The 20,044-nt window shown below is 41.1% G+C and overlaps 1 protein-coding gene across 3 annotated transcripts in view; it reads left to right on the top strand.

The window, feature by feature from the left end:
* The window catches only part of TAOK3 (TAO kinase 3), a 2,060,965-nt gene that overhangs the window by 1,879,884 nt on the left and 161,037 nt on the right, over nucleotides 1-20,044 (top strand). For all 3 annotated transcript variants that reach the window (XM_044068327.1, XM_044068326.1, XM_044068325.1), the window contains one exon: nucleotides 19,604-19,816. In XM_044068327.1, the coding sequence (XP_043924262.1) occupies nucleotides 19,604-19,816 (213 nt within the window). The remainder of the gene's footprint in view (nucleotides 1-19,603; nucleotides 19,817-20,044) is intronic.

The raw sequence follows: 20,044 nt of genomic DNA, 5'->3' as shown, positions 1-20,044 counted from the left end.
CCTTTTTTCCCCTGTTAAAGTTAGTTTTTTATATATATAGTTAGTTTGGAAATAGTCTATCCCATTCCTGTTAACTTTCCACCCCCTTTTTTCCACAAATCTCTAGAATTTTTCCCTTGGGCCCTAGGCCCAGTCCCTCCCTTCCTAGTGAGTGACTGTGTTTTGTAGGGATTTTTATTTCTAGTTACTATAATTTATTTTAAATTAGTTTTAAATTACTCCTAAGTGTAATCGGTGTGTGTGTGTGTGATTGTGTGATTACACTTTTCCCTTAGATATGTCTAAGGAATCAAAGTTCTCAGGCTTTAAGAAGTGTGACTCATGCTGTCAGAAGATGTCTCTGACAGACGGTCACACTTCTTGTGTGTACTGCCTGGGACCTTTGCACCTGCAGGACTCATGTGCTGTTTGCCATGGCTTCAGCCCTAGAGTCCTGCAGGAGCGAAAAAATAAACTTATTTTAAGGGGCTTACTTAAGCCGGAGGGTCCCTCGACTCAGTCATCAGGGAAACCCTCTAAGTCTTCCAGACCTTCGGCTCCAGCATCTGAGCCGTCTTCTGGAGGCCCTAAAACTATTCGAACATCGGCTCCGGCCGGAGCCGATGAATCTCGAATACAAGCCCCTACGGTGTCCTCGGCTCCAGCCGGAGCCGAGGAAGACATTACTCTGTTGGCTCCGATTATTTTATCGGAACCGACATCTAGAAAAAGGTCCCGATCTCCATCTATTGGCTCCGTTCATTCGGCTCCAGCATCACCCTTGCTGTCTGAACGGAGCCATAGATCCCACTCTTCTAGGTCTTCCAGGTTATCGGACCATGACCTTCAGAGAGTAGTGAGTCGACTTCTTAAGTCCGAGGCATTAGCCCAGATGCTTCAAAGTCCGACTCAACAGTCGAGACCTACTCCTATCACTCAAATTCCTCCTCTGACTCTTTTGAGTTCAGAGCCGGGGCGGCTCGGACCCGAGACTGTGGTAGCGTTGGAACCGATACCTTTGTCTTCGATTCCGTCGTCGGCTCCGATGTCTTCCTTGGAAGAATCTCGGCGCCGGACTTCCCTCGTCGGCTCCAAGGGGGCGAGTGGCATCGGACCCTTGTCCGACCCCACTCTCCCTCTCTGTGCTTCGGCGCTGGTGAGTTCGGCTCCGACATCGGCCTCAGAGCCATCACTGTCGGTGCCAGGGGAGGTTTCCAGTTTTTCGGAACGGAGACCTCCGGCTCTGCCTGACAGGGGTGCCTTCGAGGTCATGAGGAGCGTGTTGGAACCAGGTTCAACTCCACAGTCGGTTCTTTCTGCCCCTCCCCCTATGGTGCCTCCGGTGATTTCTACTCACTCTCTCATCCCCGACCGTAGAGAGCCAGCTCCTCAAGTTTCCCCTGTGGGGATCTCCTCCTCTTCCGAGGCTTCTCCTGACCCTGTAGGAGAGCCCCCTAGGAAGAGGCAGTGCAAGAGGAAGCACATTGACTCCCTTGAGTCTGTCACCTCTGACACTGATTTAGAGGATTCTGAAGGTTCCCCTCGTTCCCCCTCTGAAGATGTCTCCTTTGTAGACATCCTTGAAATCTTAAAACAGAGGGGGAATTGGCCATCCCTCAACCCTTCAGAGGATGAATCAGTGTATCTTGAGGCGTTTGGCTCTCGCCCTTCCACCTCCTGGGTGTCCCCTCCCTTTGACCCCCTTATGCAAGTGGTGGCAAAGAAGGCTTGGGCGGCTCCTGACTCAGTGGAACCCACCCCCAGGAAACCATCAAAGTTCATCACGGCCCCCAAGGATAAAGAATTCCTGACCAAAGGCGTCTCTGTTGATGCTATGGTGGTGGCTGTGGCTACAAAGAAGGAGTTAGCTGATCCTTCGGTGCCTGTTCATCCTCCTAACAAGGAGTCTAGGTCGATGGACAGGTACGGGAAGCGGATGTTCTCGTCAGCGACCTTTACTATGAGATCGCAGAATTACCTGTGTCATTTTACTTGTCTTCAGAGGGATTTACTCAAAGAAGCGAGTGAAATGTTGAAGGACCCAACAGCTGCGGGTTTTCAGGACAGGATGAACTCTCAGCTGGCTACCCTTAATTCTATAACCAACTCTTCCATGCGCCTCCTTTCATATGCAGCGGATGGAGCAAGTAGAGCGGCAGGTACAGGTGTAGCCTTGCGTAGGCACGCCTGGATGCGGCTTTGTAACTTTGCGGACCATTTTAAGGTGTCCTTCACTAATTCCCCCTTTGATGGATCATCCCTTTTTGGTCCTCAAGTGAAGGAAACCCTGACTAGGTGCGAGACTGATGGCAAGACTCTTTCTGCCGTCGGAGTCCATTTTTCTACTCCCTCTAGACCTTACCCAAAAGGTCAGAAGGGGGGAAAGATGTGGTTCCACAAACAATCTCAAGGAGACTTGCCTGACGCACAGAGTCGTTTCCCCTCTAGAGGCAGAGGGGGGAACAACAATGGTAGACGCCGTCCCAGGAGCAGAGGGGGCCCGCAGAATCAGGGCAGTTGAGAATCCTTTTCCGACCAGCCCTTTCAGCATCCCTGAGGTGTTGCCCGACTGCCCACCTTCGGAGGCAGTCGGGGGAAGGTTGTCACTGTACCCAAAAGTCTGGCTATCCCTAACTCAAGACAAGTGGGTACAGTCTATAATTTCCAAAGGCTACAGAATCCCTTTCCTTTTCATTCCGAAGCAGTCCAAAAAATCCCTTCCAGACGTTCCACCCAGTCAAAGGGAGCAAGCAGCATTAGAAATTTCAAAGCTGCTCGCAAAAAGAGCCATTCAACCAGTTCCAGCAGACCAAGTAGGATCCGGAATCTACTCCAAATTCTTTTTGGTTCCAAAGAAAACAGGGGACTGGAGACCCATTTTGGATCTCAGCAATTTGAACAAGTTTGTCAAGAAAACAAAGTTCCGGATGGTCACGCTGCAGTCCATTCTTCCCCTTTTGGGGCGGGACAACTGGATGTGCTCGATAGATCTCCAGGATGCGTTCTATCACATCAAGATGAGTCGACGCTCCAGGAGATTTCTCTGCTTCAGGCTGGGAACCAGTCATTTTCAATTCAGAGCCCTGCCCTTTGGTCTCACTACAGCCCCCCCGAGTGTTTACCAAATGCATGGCAGTGGTAGCCTCTCACCTGAGATGACAAGGATTCCAGGTGTTTCCTTATTTAGACGACTGGCTCCTTACAGCCCCCACCAAGCATCTTTTACTTCTCGCCAGAGACTACACTTTTCACACATGTCAGGCACTAGGCATATCAATAAACTACGAAAAGTCTGTCTTGTCGCCTTGTCGTGTTATTACCTTCATAGGCGCAAATCTAGACACAGTCAAGATGTCAGCCAGACTCACAGAGCAGAGGATAGCAGACATACACAAACAGGTCTTTCTTGTCTTGCAGAGCAACAAAGTCAAAGCCAGACTGTTCCTGAAAGTCCTAGGGATTATGGCGGCGGCCATCCCTCTCCTACCATTAGCTCGCTTCCATATGAGAATTTTACAATGAATGCTCTTCACACAATGGTCTTACCAAAGTCTCCCAATGTCCCATCCTATTCGGATAACTCAGTCGTGCAGGAATCATCTCTATTGGTGGATCACATCTCCTCAGCTCCTCCTAGGGAGACCTTTTGTTCCTCCCCCTCCGGTTGCTACAGTGACAACGGACGCCTCCCTGATCGGGTGGGGGAGCATTTCCAGGGCAGGACAGTCCAGGGCATGTGGCAACCGTTCGAGTGCCACTTGCACATAAACGTCCTAGAGATGAGAGCAGTGCTTCTAGCGTTGCAAGCCCTACAAGACTCTCTTCCCAAGGGAACTATAGCAATTCAAACAGACAACATGTCTGTAGTGTGGTACATCAACAAACAAGGCGGAACCAGATCTTACCCCCTATGTCGAGAGGCACTCAGACTGTGGCAATGGGCGATTTCTTCTCAGCGATTTCTGTTAGCAACGCACATCCCCGGGAAGTCCAATGTGATTGCAGACAAATTGAGCAGAGCTATTCTCATGCCTCACGAGTAGTCTCTGAACAATTCAGTGTTGGAGAAAGTTTTTCGAAAGTGGGGCAGGCCTTGCTGCGACCTTTTCGCTACTCCCCAAAACAGCAAGTGCGATGATTTTTTCACCCTCTTTCCCCAACCAGGCCACCCCAGCAGAGACGCTCTAGTGCACGTTTGGCCCCGGGGACTTCTGTATGCCTTTCCTCCCTTCCCACTGATATCCCAGCTGATACAGAAAGCCATCACTCAGGAAGCTTCCATGATCCTCATTGCCCCTTACTGGCCTCGACAGGTTTGGTTCCCTTTTCTCCACCGTTATCTGTTTGAACAACCTTGGCATCTGGACCCAGTTCCAGACCTCTTGACCCATCAGTCGGGTCAGTTGCACCACTCCCTTCCCTCTCTGAACCTCACAGCGTGGTTCCTCCAATTCCGACTTTAGCCAGGATTCCTTTGATATCTCACTCAGTTAGAGATATCTTGATAGCTTCTCATAAATCTTCCACTCGGAGGATTTATCTTAGCAAGTGGAAACGTTTTTCCTATTGGGCGCAGTCAAAGAATATAGATCCTTTCACTGCTTCTATTCAAACAGTTCTAGACTTTCTAGCCGAACTTTTCCACTCAGGTTCGTCCCCATCTACCATTAGAGTTCAATTGGCAGCAATATCGAACTTTCATGTTGGAGTCTCAGAGTCCTCCATTATGTCTCACAAACTCTGCAAGGCTTTTTTAAAGGGAGTTTTTCTCCTCAAACCACCCATCAGAGATCCTCCTCCTCAATGAGATCTCAGCTTGGTTCTGACATCCTTAATTCTTCCACCCTTTGAACCTGCGGCTTCATGTTCTATAAAGTTGCTTTCTTGGAAGACACTCTTTTTAGTAGCTATCACCTCAGCTAGAAGAGTCTCCGAACTCCATGCTGTGTAGTTGACCCCCTTATCTGGTATTTCATAAAGACAGGGTGTCCTTGCGTACTAACCCGTCTTTTTTGCCCAAAGTAGCTTCATTGGCAAATTTGAATCAAACCATTGCGCTTCCTGTTTTCTTCCCAAATTATTCTAATAGGTCAGAACAAAAGTTACACTGTTTAGATATTCATCGCCAACTTAGGTACTATTTAGACAGGACCAAACAATTCAGGAAATTTGACCAACTGTTTGTTTCTTGTGCAGAAGGTAGAATGGGCCTTCCAGTTTCTAAAGTCTGTCTCTCTAGATGGCTTACTTCGTTGATTACCCTAGTATATGAGATAAGACATCAACGGTTGCCATCCAAACCCAGGGCTCATTCAACTAGAGCTTTAGCCACTTCTATAGCTTTCCAAGATAGGCTGCCTATTGATTCGATTTGTTCTGCAGCTACTTGAGCTTCTCCCCATACCTTCATTTCTCATTATAAGTTGGACTTGGCCTCTAGAGACCGAGCCAACTTTGGTTCCACTGTACTCAAGAGTCTGTTCCGATAGGCCACCCGGGACAAGGTGCTAGGACGGTCCCATCCAGCAAGAATGAAGGCGAGATTGACAACTTAACATTTAGAAGTTATGTACCTACCATAACGTTCCATGTTAGTTGTCTTCTTCTCGCCTTCTTTCTTGCGTCCCACCCTCCTTCCCCCTAGCCAGGACAGACCTAGAGGAGTTTTCTTGGTTCCTTATGGAATTTTATTGCTAGCCTTAGCTTTCAAACGAGATCTGAGGAGTTACCGCCTAGCATTGTGGGATATAGGGGAGCCTCGAGCTGGTGGAACTAGCTCTCGAGCTTTTAGAGTGGCCGAGTCGGAGCCGAGGATTGGCTCCGAACCCATCCAGCAAGAAAGAAGGCGAGAAGAAGACAACTAACATGGAACTTTATGGTAGGTACATAACTAATAATTTTACCACCAATTATTGAATTTCTTCATCAGTTTTCTTCCTTGGTTAAGGAAGTAAATTTGAACATCAGTTATAACAAATGTGAAGTTGTGTATTTTTTAGGCCAGCACCAACAACTACATTATTTCTAAATTATATTGTCTTAAACAAGACAACTAATTATAGAAACTTGGAAATCCTTATTTTCGTCCAACTTTTTATTTTTGTCATGTTTCTTGTATTAGGAAACATGCCTTTTCATTATTGGGATGAATCTTCAAATCTTTATCCTTAAGAGATTAAAATGGCTTAGTACATCTGTATGTAATTTGCATTCATCCTATACTGGAATGTAATAACACGTATTGTTTATGTGATAGGAACCAGCTTATACTGCTTGAATCAGTTCAGAGGAAATTCACAAAAAGGATAGGTTTGTTTAACCATCTTGCTTATCAGGGAAGATATCGAACTTTAACTTTATACTCCATTCAGATATACCAGAGGTAATGTAATTAGTCCTTCTAGAACTTTTCATGACCAAATGTTACACGTTATTCACATTTCTCTCTTCAGTAACATCTGGAGACATAGTCATGATTATAAAGATTTTACCATCCCAACATATATAGAACGTCTTTAATATGTAAATTTATAACTCAAGCTATTCCCAGACTTTGGAATTGAGTTCCTCCTGATATTATGCTACCTTCTAATATAATAAGTTTCAAATCCAGCTTTGAGTAATAGATGGGAGATAGCGTCTATGATCCTGTGATTAATGAAGCCGTGTTCTTAGATAGCCTTTGGTCCTGAACACTGGAAATAAACCTATGAGAAACTTATGAGTAGTTCTGTTCAGTGCATGCCACCAGGATCAGAGATGCTGCTCAGAATCTGAGTTTCCTTGACCCCTTCCAAGAAAGGCAATTGCAGAATCCCAGAGGATTTTCACAACTGTTCCCTGTTGAGACAGTCATGGGGTCTGCTTTCCCTGCCCCAAGATGCATGAGTGGCCATCCTGCAAGACTTGTGCCACGGAGGTCATATCCAGAGATTAAATAATTGCCTTTCCAAAATCCCAAAGCCAGCTTTCCCATTATTACCAGATGTCTCACTCCTTCTGAAGGAAGTAGCAAGAGCAGAGGTCAGAAGCCTTTTCTTCAAAAGAACCATCCAAGAGTTCCCATCAAATCAGAGAGGATATGGGGTATATTCAAGACTCTTTTTGATTCCCAAGAAAACACAGGACCTCAGGCTAATCCTGACTTTCAGGGTCCTCCATCAGCATGTAATGCAAACCAGACTCCAGATAGTCATGGTGCAGTCCATCTTTCCATGCGTCCTACATGGGGATTGGATAAGCAGAGTAGACTTCCGGATGCGTATCTGCAAATCAGAATCGAAAAAGCTTTCAGAAGGTTCCTGTACTTCTCGGGTAGCAGCCAGTCACTGTAAGTTTTAGGCACTGATATTTAGTCTCACCATAGTTCTCAGGGTGTTCACCATTTATTTATTTATTATTTGCCTTTTTTGACTGGGAAAAGTCCGACTATGTAAAACCTAATTTCAGAGGAGGCTCAGGAGAAAAGCTCCACATTTAAGTTACACATGATGTACATTTATAATTGCAGGGTAAAAACATCTGTATGTGAACAGATTTGCATTATTTTTAAATATGTTTAAATATCTCTTACATGACTGTAGCATTTTAACAAAGAACAAGAGGCAATATAAATTGGCTAATTACTGAATAGAGAAATAACACAGTAATAGGTAATGTATTTATAACATGATGGCTGCAGGGAAAAGATCAAACTGGGGTGTTTTTGAGTCTAGTAGTAATTTACAGACAAACAAGTACAATGTAGCTTAAAAATTGATAATAGATATATGAAGGGGGCAGTTATGGAAATGAGCAGGAAGATAAATGGACAGAGGAGGAATTGTAGTTTGTGGTGGAGTGTGAGAGTAGGAACAAAAGTAAAAATTTAGGAACTACGTACAGTGAAACTATTTCAGTTTTCTTTTTGGTTTAATTGTGTGAGGATTTAATTCCACAGTTTTGACAGATAATGAGAGTAGAGGGAGTCTCCAGCAGTGTTGAAAATCTTACTGATACATAATAAAAGTTTATTGCTAGAGTGAGGGTCTCTAGTGGGTGAATAGTGCAGTAGAGTATTTTGCAATGCTGGTCATTTGTCTTGAGAGTATAATAGGTTGCGAGCAATGATTAGTTGAGAGTATATCAACTGGTTTCAAGAGTTCAAGTCAGTTTAATTGTTTGAATGCAAGGCAGTGATGTGTTTTATAAGGTTGGTTGGTTGCACATTTAGCTATTTTGTAGTAGCAGGAGGTTAGTTTAGTTTGTAAGAATAGGGAAAGCTTGTAATAGAGAAGGAAGGAGGTATATTGCTGCTAAGGTAATCATTTCTTGATCTGTTAGATAGTGTTTATCCCTGTAGAGGGAGACAAGATTTTGGTGAGTTTTTTTTGATGGACTGAAGTATGTAGTGATCAAATTTGAGGTTGTCATCTATTTTGACTCAGAACAGTTTAGTTTGGCTTATGGTATCTGTTTTTGTGCTATTACTTGAGGTAATATGAAATGTGTTTCTGGTTGTTTTGGAGTAAACAGAATGTTTTTTTCATTAAGCAGCAAGTTAGAATTTTGTAAACATATTTCATTGTCTGTGAAAGATTTGTGACTGATTTCCTGTAAATTTGTTATAAATGAGGCAGAGCAGATAAGGGTTGAATCATCGGCATGTTGTACGAGAGTGGCAAGTGTTGTAGCAGTATCAAGTTTATTTATGAAAATATTAAATAGAAGGGGGCCAGGTATTGACCCTTTGGGAACACCAACAGTGATTGGTTGAAATGCTGAAAGGTTTTGTTGCCATTTCATTGTCTGCTGACAATTGCATAAATAACTGTGAAACTAGGAAAGGGAGGGATAAGTGCAACCTGGTGCTGCAAGTTCAGAGAGGAGCTTTTGGTGGGACTCTGTGTCAAATGCTTTGGAAAAGGCAACGAAAAGTGAGGAATTAAGGTTGCCCTCATTTCCGTATTGGTTTACTACATTGGTGAAGTAATGTAAGTTGAGCAACAATGATACTGAGGTTGGGCCTGAAACAGTGTTGGAGAGGAGGTTGTGTTTGGTTATTTGTTTCATAAGCTGAGTGAATACATTTTTCAAGGATTTTAGGGAGGGGCGATAAGATAGCAATAGGTCTATACTTTAACTCTGAAGAACCTCCTTTGTGAAGGGGTATAACAATGGATTTTTTTTCAGATGAATGGGACATAGTTTTCAGTTATTGATTGGTCAGTTGGAATGGAGACAAGGAAGGCTAGTGCATCTGCACCTGTTTTGAGAAATTGAGCAGGAAGGTTATCTGCAGCTGAGGTTGATGCTTTTAATTTGGCTAGTAATTTTTATGGTTAATGTTGGGACATGCTGAAAAGTAAGACAGTGTGTTGCTTTCAAGAACAAATGGAAGTTAGAGGGTGAAGTGAGGAGGTCATTAATTAGTGATTGAACTGACTGGATAAAATGAGTGTTGAACTGACTGGATAAAATGAGTGTTGAACTGACTGGATAAAATAAGTGTTGAATTGATTGACTCTTTGTTGTTTGAAGTAGAAGGACAGGGTATAGTGTTATAGCCGTGGTGTAATAGTTTATTTAGAGTGGACGAAAAAACTTGGGGTTGTTTTAGTGCTTTTTTTTTGGAGACTACTATAGTATGATTTATTGTCAGATTTAACAAGGATCTTGGTATGGTTGCTGAGATATCTAAAATTTTGGTAACCATGTTTTGTTTTGTTTTTATACCAAGTGTATGTCAGTGGTCACTTTTCACATGTGGCTTTGGGGAATTTTCTTGTTTGCCCTAATCTGGACACTTCTCTCCTTGTCTCTATGACAAAGGAGTTCCCAATAGAAAATAAGAATTATTTAGTCCACCTTTGCTTGTCCTTAGGATTTTGCATGAACATGGTGAAGTCTTAGCTTGAACCATCATAGAATCTTGTCTTTATTGGATAGCATCTGGATTCTAGACACAAATTAGTCAAACTCCCTCAAGACCACTTCAGTCTATGGTACACCATCTCCGGAGTCTTTCTACATCTGCAGCTCATGTGATGCTCAAAATTTTAAGCTTGGTGATGGCTGCCACAGTCCATCTAGTCTCTCATTCCAGGCACTACATCAGAGTTTTACAGTGGACCTTCAAGGTTCAGTGGTCGCAATTAGAGGGTGACATAGTTTTGCTTATCCATCTTGCTGCAACTTGTTAGAATCACTTTATGGTGCCCAAACTGACAGAATCTCAACAAAAATAGTATCTTTGTCTTACACCTGTGAACAGCCACAGTTACCAGAAATGTGTCCACTCTTGGGTAGAGGACATTGATCAGGGCAGACAGTCTAAGGGATGTGGTCACAGTGAGGGCCTGTCTACACATCAATGTATTGGACATAAGGGTGGTCTTCCTAGCATTGCAGGCCTTCCAGGATCTTATTCCCAAGGATGTTCTCTCCATCCACATGGACAACATGGGCAGTAGTGTGGCATGTCAACAAGCCAGGTGATACCTAATCTTTGTCCCTTCTGACAAGAAGCTATGGAAGTGTGGGAATGGGCAATTTCTTAACAGTGATTTTTGTCAGCAACACACATCTCTAGTAAGATAAACAGCTTAGCAGACAGTCTGACCAGGTACATTTTGATGCCTCACGAGTGGACCCCGCGGTCCACAGGTACCACAAATATTCTTCTGGTGCTGAAGGAAGCCTTGCTGTGATCTATCCACATCAATGCCCTTATACTTCCATAGGGACAACCCCAAAGGGTGCTTTGGCCCATCAGTGGCCTCCAGATGCGTTATATGCCTACTCCCCTTCCCATGATGTTAAAGTTTCTGCAGAAAGCCTAAAAGTGCAGAGTGACAGTAATTATCATAGCTCCAAGCTGGCATTGACATTTGTGGTTCCTTTTAATGTGTCCTCATCTCAGAGACGCTTTTGCAACTGGATCCCCTATCTCACCCATCCAGCAGTCCATCTGGACTTCAAGTCCCTTTAACTAACCACATGGTTTCTCCTATTCTATTAATGGGCACGGAACCATCATACCCATCCAGGATAGTCAAAATGCTTATCACTTCCCAGAAACCATCCACTCATAAATTTTACAGGATCAAACAGAAAAAGTTTTCCTTGTGGACCACTCAGTGCAGATTAGATCCAGTCTCAGCTTCATTCCCTTTTATCTTACTTGTTCAGTCCTCCCTTTTTGATGCTGGGTCCAGCTTCTCCATTGTTAAAGTATAATTGGCAGCTATTTTGAATCTCCACAAAGACTTCAATTTTCAATCTTTGAGTTCCCAAAAGGAATGCAAGTCATTCTTAAAAGGAACCTTATTGGTGCATTTCCTCCTGAAGGATCCTACTCCATCCTGGAACCTTAATCTTGTATTGGAGAAGCCAACCCACTGCCCTTTTGAATGTGCTACTTCATCTAACATCGAATTCTTATCTTGGAAAACTCGCTTTTTCTTGAAGCAGTCACTTCAGCCAAAAGAGTTTCAGAACTTCAAGCCCTTTCTTTCCTTGGGACAAAGGAAGCAGCCATCCTAGGAGCAAGGTGTTATGGGATGCAATTGGCAGATCAGGTTTTTTTTTTCTTTTTTAACATAACAGCAGAAGGAACCATAGAGCATAAGGGCATTAGGACCTGGTGATCCTCCTTGGGAGAGAAAGGGGAAGCTCCAGATTGATGAATGGACCTTTTTCTTTTTTGCTTCTCAGCCTAGTGTTGAGAGCTGCCAAATGAGCCGGCTCTGGCTGCTACCCCCCTTACATAGTTTTCCACAAGGATAGAGTTTCTTTTCAGACTTATTCCTCCCTCCTTTTTACCTGTGTCTTTGGAAACTAATATTAGTCAAAGTATTTATTTCCCTGTATTTTTTTCTGAAGTGCTCCTACAAGAGAGAGAGTAGGGTATATGTTTAACTGTCTGGATATATATAAGCAATTGAAATGTTTACCTATAGCATAAAAACAATTTGTGCAACATGGCCAGTTGTTTGTCTCTGTCTCTCTCTCTCTCTCTCTCTCCACTAAGATTGGGTCAGAGGTCACCCTATCCAGTTGGCTGTTTGATTGCATTTCCCCTTCATCTATACCTCTTGTGGTAGTTCCTTTTAAGCTGCAAGTGTGCTCCACTTGATCCACTACTCCTTCTGTCATCTTTGGAAATTCTTCACTTGTCAAGATATGAGCTGTGGCTTTGCATACTTTTGCAAAGCACTGTAAGTTGCAAGTAGTACCTTGGCCAAGGTCTTAACTGGGGCTGCCATACTCCATAACATTCTTTCATGATGCATCCCATTCTTGAAGTGGATAGGCTGGATAACTGACAACACAATAGCTATGTACTTATAATATTGGATCTTGATTATCCATGTCCATTCCCACCAACAAACCCTCCCTCCACCCTCCCTACAGTTTATCACCTTGTTTGTTTCTAACAGACGTTGATAGCCTTCTGTGGACAGTTCAGTATAACCTTTCTTATGGCTTTAGATTCTTATCATTGTAGAGTTAAGATTACTAATTATGATGTCAAACTTAATCTGAGGTAAACAGAGAGGAGTGGTACATTGTGGGAGGTAGGAGAGGAGTCATATGAAGGAGTTGTTCACCATATCGCACCTGGCAGTGAACATTCTGATCCCTGAAGTGGATCTAAATCAAGGTTAAGTACATAACTATTATTCAGCAAGGATTAAGAGGCCATCATGTTTGTGATGATTTTTAAAGAATAGGCAGACTAGGACCCAAGCAAGGCCAAATTGAAAAGAATGTTCCAAGTCTGACTACACTCCATTGTGGTTATGTGTGAGAATATCATTGCCATTTCTTTCATCATAAATTACTCTAGGAACTTTTACACCTGGACCATTAATTTCTGTCTCACAAAGATTTTCCAAGAGACGGAATAATAAGATATTGTAGCATCAAGGCCTTGCTTGAGACCTCCTTACCTTTCTAACAATTTCACCTCAAGTTCTTTTTATCTGTTTTGCAGTGTTCAGTACTTCAGTTACAGGTGGTTTAGATTTTGATTTCTGTTTTCTACCAGTTGTTTTTTGGCAGTCAGTAGCATTACATTTAGTAAGGCCTTACCCTGTCTGGGCAATTCAAATCCTATATCCCTGTTCAAAAGAATCATTTCCTTAGTTACAACCATTTGTTCCCTCAACATTTATGACAAAGTACTGTATTTGGAATTTTTTAAATCTGCCAGCTTATTATATTCCCTAAAACACATGTTCGTAAATTACATCTATGTCCCATCAAACCTCCAGCATTCACTATCTACCTGAGAAGATTTTCTCTGAAGTGTGATAGGTATAAATGCTTATGCAAACACTTCCAAGCCAAAATCCTAAAACTCCTGGACTTTGTTGCATACTTATGAGCCATGCAGATGTCCTCCCATTATTCTTTGTATATTGCCTTTCCATTCTCTGTCTCCTTTTTTAACAACAATGTCTGTTGACTCAATTGAAAACTCTACCAGAACTGGTCTTTCCCTTGGCCCTGCCTCTTTCTGTTTGTATATACTCTTATCAATCCCCGATGGAGAAAGGTAGTCTGTAATCTACAGTCCCAACTTCTGCTTATCCTCATTCCATTCTGTTGCCTAGTTATTTGATCTCAGTACCTTGGTTCATTTGCTAAGTTTCTCTAGTAAATTTCAGTCCTCTCGAATACTTTCTATATTCATACTTGCAGTCATCCCGATTAGTGAATTCACCTTTCACCATTCCCATATTTGTTTGGTTTCAGAATACTTTCTGCTACTTTATGAATGTAATATTCTTTATGGCTGTCCTTCTCCCCAGTGCCCTGCAGCCAAAATCTCAGTCTCTTCTTAATTCTGAACACCCCCCACCCCACCCCACCGTTTCATAATCATCCTTTTCCACCTTGATTTATAACCTTCTTTGTTTAAAATCACTGCTTAATTATATAGCCTTTATTTTGAGTCCTGAACTATCCTGGTATCTAATGTAAGTGCCTTTGTTGGTGGGTGTAGATTTAACTCAGTTTAGTCCTGCCCTCACTCAGCATTAAAAAAATGGCAAAAATAACCTTTCTTTAGTTTTAATTACTAGGTGAGCTGTTTAATTGATTTAATTTACTAGTTCACACTACAAATAAAAAACTGACAAAATAATTTCCATAAGCAGGATTGTAATATAACCATTCAGCATCACAGTCCTGCCTTTAGGTCTGATGCACAGTAGCATGTAACATGCATTAGGAATATTGCACGCTGCTGTCACCTAGTTTAATCACCAGTCAAATTTGTAATAAATTGGTCATAGCCTCCGGGCAGATTGTTTGTATGAGCAACTAAAATATAATGTTGAAAGCAGTATGTGTGTACAAGGAGGTATTATAGCAATAACCCACATCTGGTTGTGCATAAATCCAGCATTACCCACACACAACCATGGGTTATTGCTATTATACAATGACATTATTTAAGAAAAATGTTACTTACTTTTCTTAAATAATGTCCTTGAATAACGGCGCCGTGGTGCTCTTCTCCATTTTCTTGGTATCATGGGGGTTTGCTGATGTACTGTGCATGCTTATGGGACTTATGTTCCCACACTTACGCAATATATTAACACTGTGCAAGGGAAACAATGGCGAAAGGAAGACCTCCATTGCTTTTTTTGTACTGTTTTTTAATTAATGAAATGAAATCTGGAGATTTCAAACAACGGGAGAGACGGGAGAGAGAAAATGTAAGGATAATCAGGTACGTTTACTTAGTTCTGTATACCCGATTATCCTTGTATTTGCCATTCTCATGTCTTGTTCATTTTTTTTTTTTTTTAATGAAGCAAAAATAAAAAAATTTCGTAGCATATATTACTGGAAGAAAGTCCAGGCAACCAGACTTTTTCCCATTGATATATGCTCGATTTACAACGGGCATGCTGGTTGGTCTGACCAGTCATCGTGCTCGTTCTTGAGTGTTAATGACCAGTCATTGTATAATTTGTTTTCTTTTACAACAATCTTCATAACTGCCAGAAAAAGATTAATATGGGGGTGGTAATGGAGGGAATTGTCTGCGTGTGAAAGCACCTGGCCACCAACTCCTGCAACAGTATTTCTACTTGATCACATTTAATCATCAGAAAAGTGTGTGTGTGTGTGTGTGTGTGTGTGCTTGTGTGTGTGCTTGTGTGTGTGTATGCTTGTGTGTGTGTGTGTGTGTGTGTGTGTGTGTGTGTGTGTGTGTGTGTGTGTGTGTAAGAGGGCCATACACTGACATACATAGAAATAGGCAGTATTTTTCAAGCATAGTTAAATGATAGGCGTGATAGTTTGTCAGGGGGCAGATTATGTGTGTGTGTATGTGTGTGTTTAGTTAACAGTGGTGGTGTCCTTCATCAGAAAGTAGCAGTCTGTGTAGAAAAACAACAAACCACCCTTTTCACTTGACCACAGTTAAATGACCATTTATTTAGATAAGCAGGGATATTGTGTGTGATAGAAAATTTCTTTGACTTAGTCATTTCAGACAGTTGGGAATATCCCCATACTAGTTTCACTGCTTCATACCTGTCCCAGTTTTTCTTAAGTTTACAATCTGACAGCCTGTTAAATTTTCATGGCTTGGCCCTCAATGGGGCAATTACTTGCTTTTCTTTTTAGAGGTAAACATAATGCACATCTAAATCATAAATAAACTATGTTAGCATCATATCAAAACTAAAATCAGAAATAAAAATTGTTCTTAAGCCCTGGAGTTCTTCAGAATGAAAAGAAATACAGATAGCTGTAAATTGGCGCTCCTGAATTCCAAGCACAGACATTCCTTTAACTAAAAATCACGGTCAGAAGAAGTAATTTCAGTGGGCAAGATGGTGATAATTGGCTGCTTAGCAAAGATTTGATTCCCTGTTCTAGTTTTACTTTTTTTCCTTCACTACTATTTGTTGTTCTTACTTATACATTTCCAAGTTAATTCTCGTAATTGAGTCCATGCATGCTGTATTCTTTAGATTAGTTTAGTTCATCTGTTTGGTTGTTTTTTTGTCTTGTTCTCTTTTCTTCTGGAATCAGTAGCCCATTGCTACTGCTTCTGCTGCTGTTACCGCTACTGCTGCCCATCTGATTATTGGAGTATATCTTGGTGTTTCTATATTTAGGAGATTGGAGGACCTAGTCTGTGATTGTCATCCATCATATCCTTCTGTTTCAGTTTTGGCAGGTGAAGTGCTGATAACACTGCCCTGGACATTCCACTGCTTCTGCTATTACTGCTGCCTGAATGATGTTCAGTATGTGTCTGGATATTTCTTTATGTGGATATGGAAGAATACCTGATTTAAGACTCTTATCCATCACAGTCATACTGTTTTGTTTATATTTTGATAGTCTGATGGTGGGTGAAGTGGTGGTATCATTGCCCTACCCTAGTATGGGTTACTCCTTGTGTGACTGAACTATGAGGAATTTTAAAGACTTTAACATCTTAGCATGTGTGGAAGAAATCTGTTGGGTGAGAGGTGAAGACAAGAGAAAGAAGGGTCATTTATTGAGCTGAGGGCTGTCTGGTCTGCAAGGGGGGACATAGAATTTTTGACTGACTGAACTGGGTTCTGTTTAGTCAAGTCAGCTTATTTTCAAATTGTTTTCATCTTGGCTCATGAATGCATCTTTTTTAAATACACATTCCTCTACTTATTTAGCCCTGTTTGTTGATTATTTTATTTATCCTAATTTGTTAATTTTCCTGACCAGACTGTTCTATGATGTTTTTAAGTGTATAGTGTTTAGTTTAATAATTCAGCTTTACCTGTATTAAAATATTTAAGTATATTTTATAACTGAATGTACAAGTACTTCATCTAAAAATGTTACTAGAAAATGCAAACCTCTTTCAGAACTATAACACTGTTTTAGGAGCCAAAATAGGCCTACCTAGCTATTAGATGTTATCTGTTACAGTGTTTTCTTATATTCATATTCTGTAAGTGATAGTCATATGACTTCTTTTTAGTTTGGGCATTGCAGTATATGTTCATAAGTTAATCAGTAATATATTAGCATGATATATTAGAACTAAAAATGTCACATATTTCTACATAATAAATATGCCACCAACAGAGATTTCTGTGCTAACAGGGGCAAGATGGCCTAATCAGCCTCAGTACTGAGCTAAATATAACTCCTTAAGCCTATTTTGACAGTCTTATAGCATAGTATACTTAAGTGTGTAAGTGTCATGAGAGTTTAACATGTTGCTTCATATGTGCAGGTGTCAAAGGCTTCAGCATGACACCCTGCAAAGTTTGTATATTTGGTCTGCATAAAAGGAAGATATATAACATCTCTTGCCGGTGGGGAGTGTAGTACATATCCAGAAGGTGGTGTGCAGTGTAGTACATATCCAGAAGGTACCTGTTCTGAGCTGGTATTACATCTAAATTAAAATGTATATATCCTCCCTTCCTCCCCAAAAAGTGATTCATGCTTACACAGGAAGTATCCCCACATGAAATGATGGCCACAATGTGAAGACAGAGGTGCATATGTGTATATATACCTAAACTAACAAAGTGCAGTCTGTATGAGTGTCATGACATACTTTTCTGAGAATTTTACTAGAATATGTCCATCTGTTTCAGATATATAGCCCCGCACGTCGAGATACTGCCAATTGGTTGTGATAGATATTAAGCTGTTCAGTTTACTGTACACAGCAAAAAGGAACATGTAGCATGTTCTGCTTGACCAGCTCAGCAAATATCAGAATCATATTATTGAGTTGGTATAGCATTCTAAAAAAATAATGTTTTTTCAAAAAGTGAAGATCTGATTTTAAATGTTACAGCAAAAAGCACATTATTTTATCTTATCCCTCTTGACACTCTAGCCTCATCTCCCACCGATGGTTAATTGGCCTGTTCATTCCCCAGAAGTGAGATCCCTTTCCCTTTGTGGTGAGGATCGAGTTCTGTTTGTGGTACCATCATTTGACTAGATTTTTTTGCTTGTCCCTGACTTTCCCGGGTGCATGCTTGCAAATGATGATGGATGTACAACATGCCTTTGCAAGGGTGTGTCATCCACTTTGGTCAGTGACGACAACTCAGTTCTGTTGTAGTGATGTTCTGCAAAGGGTCTATATTGAATAGTGTATAACACTTCCTCAACTATTCAACATAAATACATTTAATCAACTATTGCCATACCCATGCTCCACATTTATTAAAAAAAACTTAAAAGAGTTTTTGCAGGAGGAGGAGCCCCCTATACCTCCCACACCCCCAATATTTTAAATATACCACCTTCGATACCACACATACCTCTCAACTGTACAGATTTTGCAGAATGTCCAGATTATTGCCTTATATTTTTAGTCTGTTTTTATAAAATTGTGATTTTCTGACAAATTAGTGGCAAATCATTGAAGACTGATGTTAGAAAATAATGGCAGACTTTTGAGTTTTAGACTTCATACCCTTTAGAAAATTCATGCTAATACAAAACCTAATCTATCCTGAGGGATAGATTCCTGTCCCAGAGACGTCCCATGCTTTGGAACAAGATTCCAATCTACATTAGGCAGAGTTCCTCACTAGCACTCTTCAAGAGAAACCTTGATGAGTGGATGGAAAACAGAAAATTTACCCTGGGGATCATTTCAGTGGCTCTGCTGGACAGAGGCACAGGGAACTAATCTAAGGGGGCGGCGAAAGCCAACACATTCTAGCTAGGATAATAAATGCCTTTGGGCAGATAGCCTAGTACCTACCTATGAACCTATTCTATCAACTTTCTAAGTTTGTAAGGGCAATACTTAAAAATTGTCCCTATTTTTGAGCCTCTGTCCCACTTTTATTAATGGCTTTGTCCAAATTTCCTGCTGTAAGAGGTTGAGAGGTACGATACCACGCAACAGTGGGGGAAAGGCAAATTCCCTTATTCTACTGAGTGCAGTCTCAAACAAAATAGACATCGGCCAGTAAATCACTTGTAGTGTAAGTGAATCAAATAGATACACTTACACTGGTGTAACTAAATGAGATGCATATGATTAATCAGATGTATACCTCGATATAAGAATCTTTTTTGTAATGCAGTAATGATAATTCTCAGCGATGTGCATCTTGTACAAAGAAATTATGCATCTGCAAATTATTACTTTGCTTCAGAGCCTGCATTTCCTTATGTGTCGCATTTGTTCATGCATTGCACTGTCTTATCATTTCAGGAGGAAACCACAAAGGGAGGGTTATTAAATTCTTGGACCTCTATTTCATCAAAATTTGAGCATGTATTTTATTTTATTTTATTTGCTAGTTTATGAATATGTAATATATTTTTGTTAACTTGTATAGAAAAGTCTGCTTGTACCGGTAGTTAAATGTTCACGGTACCCAATTAGTAGAAGCATACCACTATGATGTTATAAGAAACAGGAACTTTTCTAAAATATGTATACTTGGACATTTACATTTATTAACCATTTAGAAATATTGTTTGAAATTTCTTCCGCATACTTTTATCCACTGTTAGCTTCATTGAATCTTGTATTCTAATGACTTCACTTTAAAAAATATTAGCAGACATTAACTACTTTCAGTAGCTTAATGCATTGCATGTGTATTAATACTTTTCTGTGGGTATGTCTTTGCAGGTTATAGAGTTGCAGATTAAGAAGCAATTTCAGGACACATGCAAAGTTCAAACTAAACAGTACAAGGCACTGAGAAATCACCAGTTGGAAGTTACTCCAAAGAGTGAACACAAAACGGTACTAAAGTCACTAAAAGATGAACAGACGAGGAAGCTAGCCATTTTGGCAGAACAATATGAACAGAGCATTAATGAGATGATGGCCTCACAGGCAGTAAGTTTTTGTGTTTAATTTACTAGCTATTCATGCAGACATGTAGTGACCTGCGTAACTGTGCAGTTATCAGAGGCAGTGTTACTTAGCAAACTTCAGTTTGGGAGCCTGAAATCAAGGTTAACATTTTGCAACATGTGAACACACTGTAATGACCAGGTAAGCAACTACTTTTTGGTGCTCCAGTCTGTTTAGTAGTTTAAGCAGGTATAAATAAGCATCCACTAG

The sequence above is a fragment of the Protopterus annectens genome, chromosome 4.part0, assembly GCF_019279795.1.
Source record: "Protopterus annectens isolate FY-2018-M chromosome 4.part0, PAN1.0, whole genome shotgun sequence".
Classification (NCBI taxonomy): domain Eukaryota; kingdom Metazoa; phylum Chordata; order Ceratodontiformes; family Protopteridae; genus Protopterus; species Protopterus annectens.
This window is presented reverse-complemented; position numbering and strand designations above follow the sequence as displayed.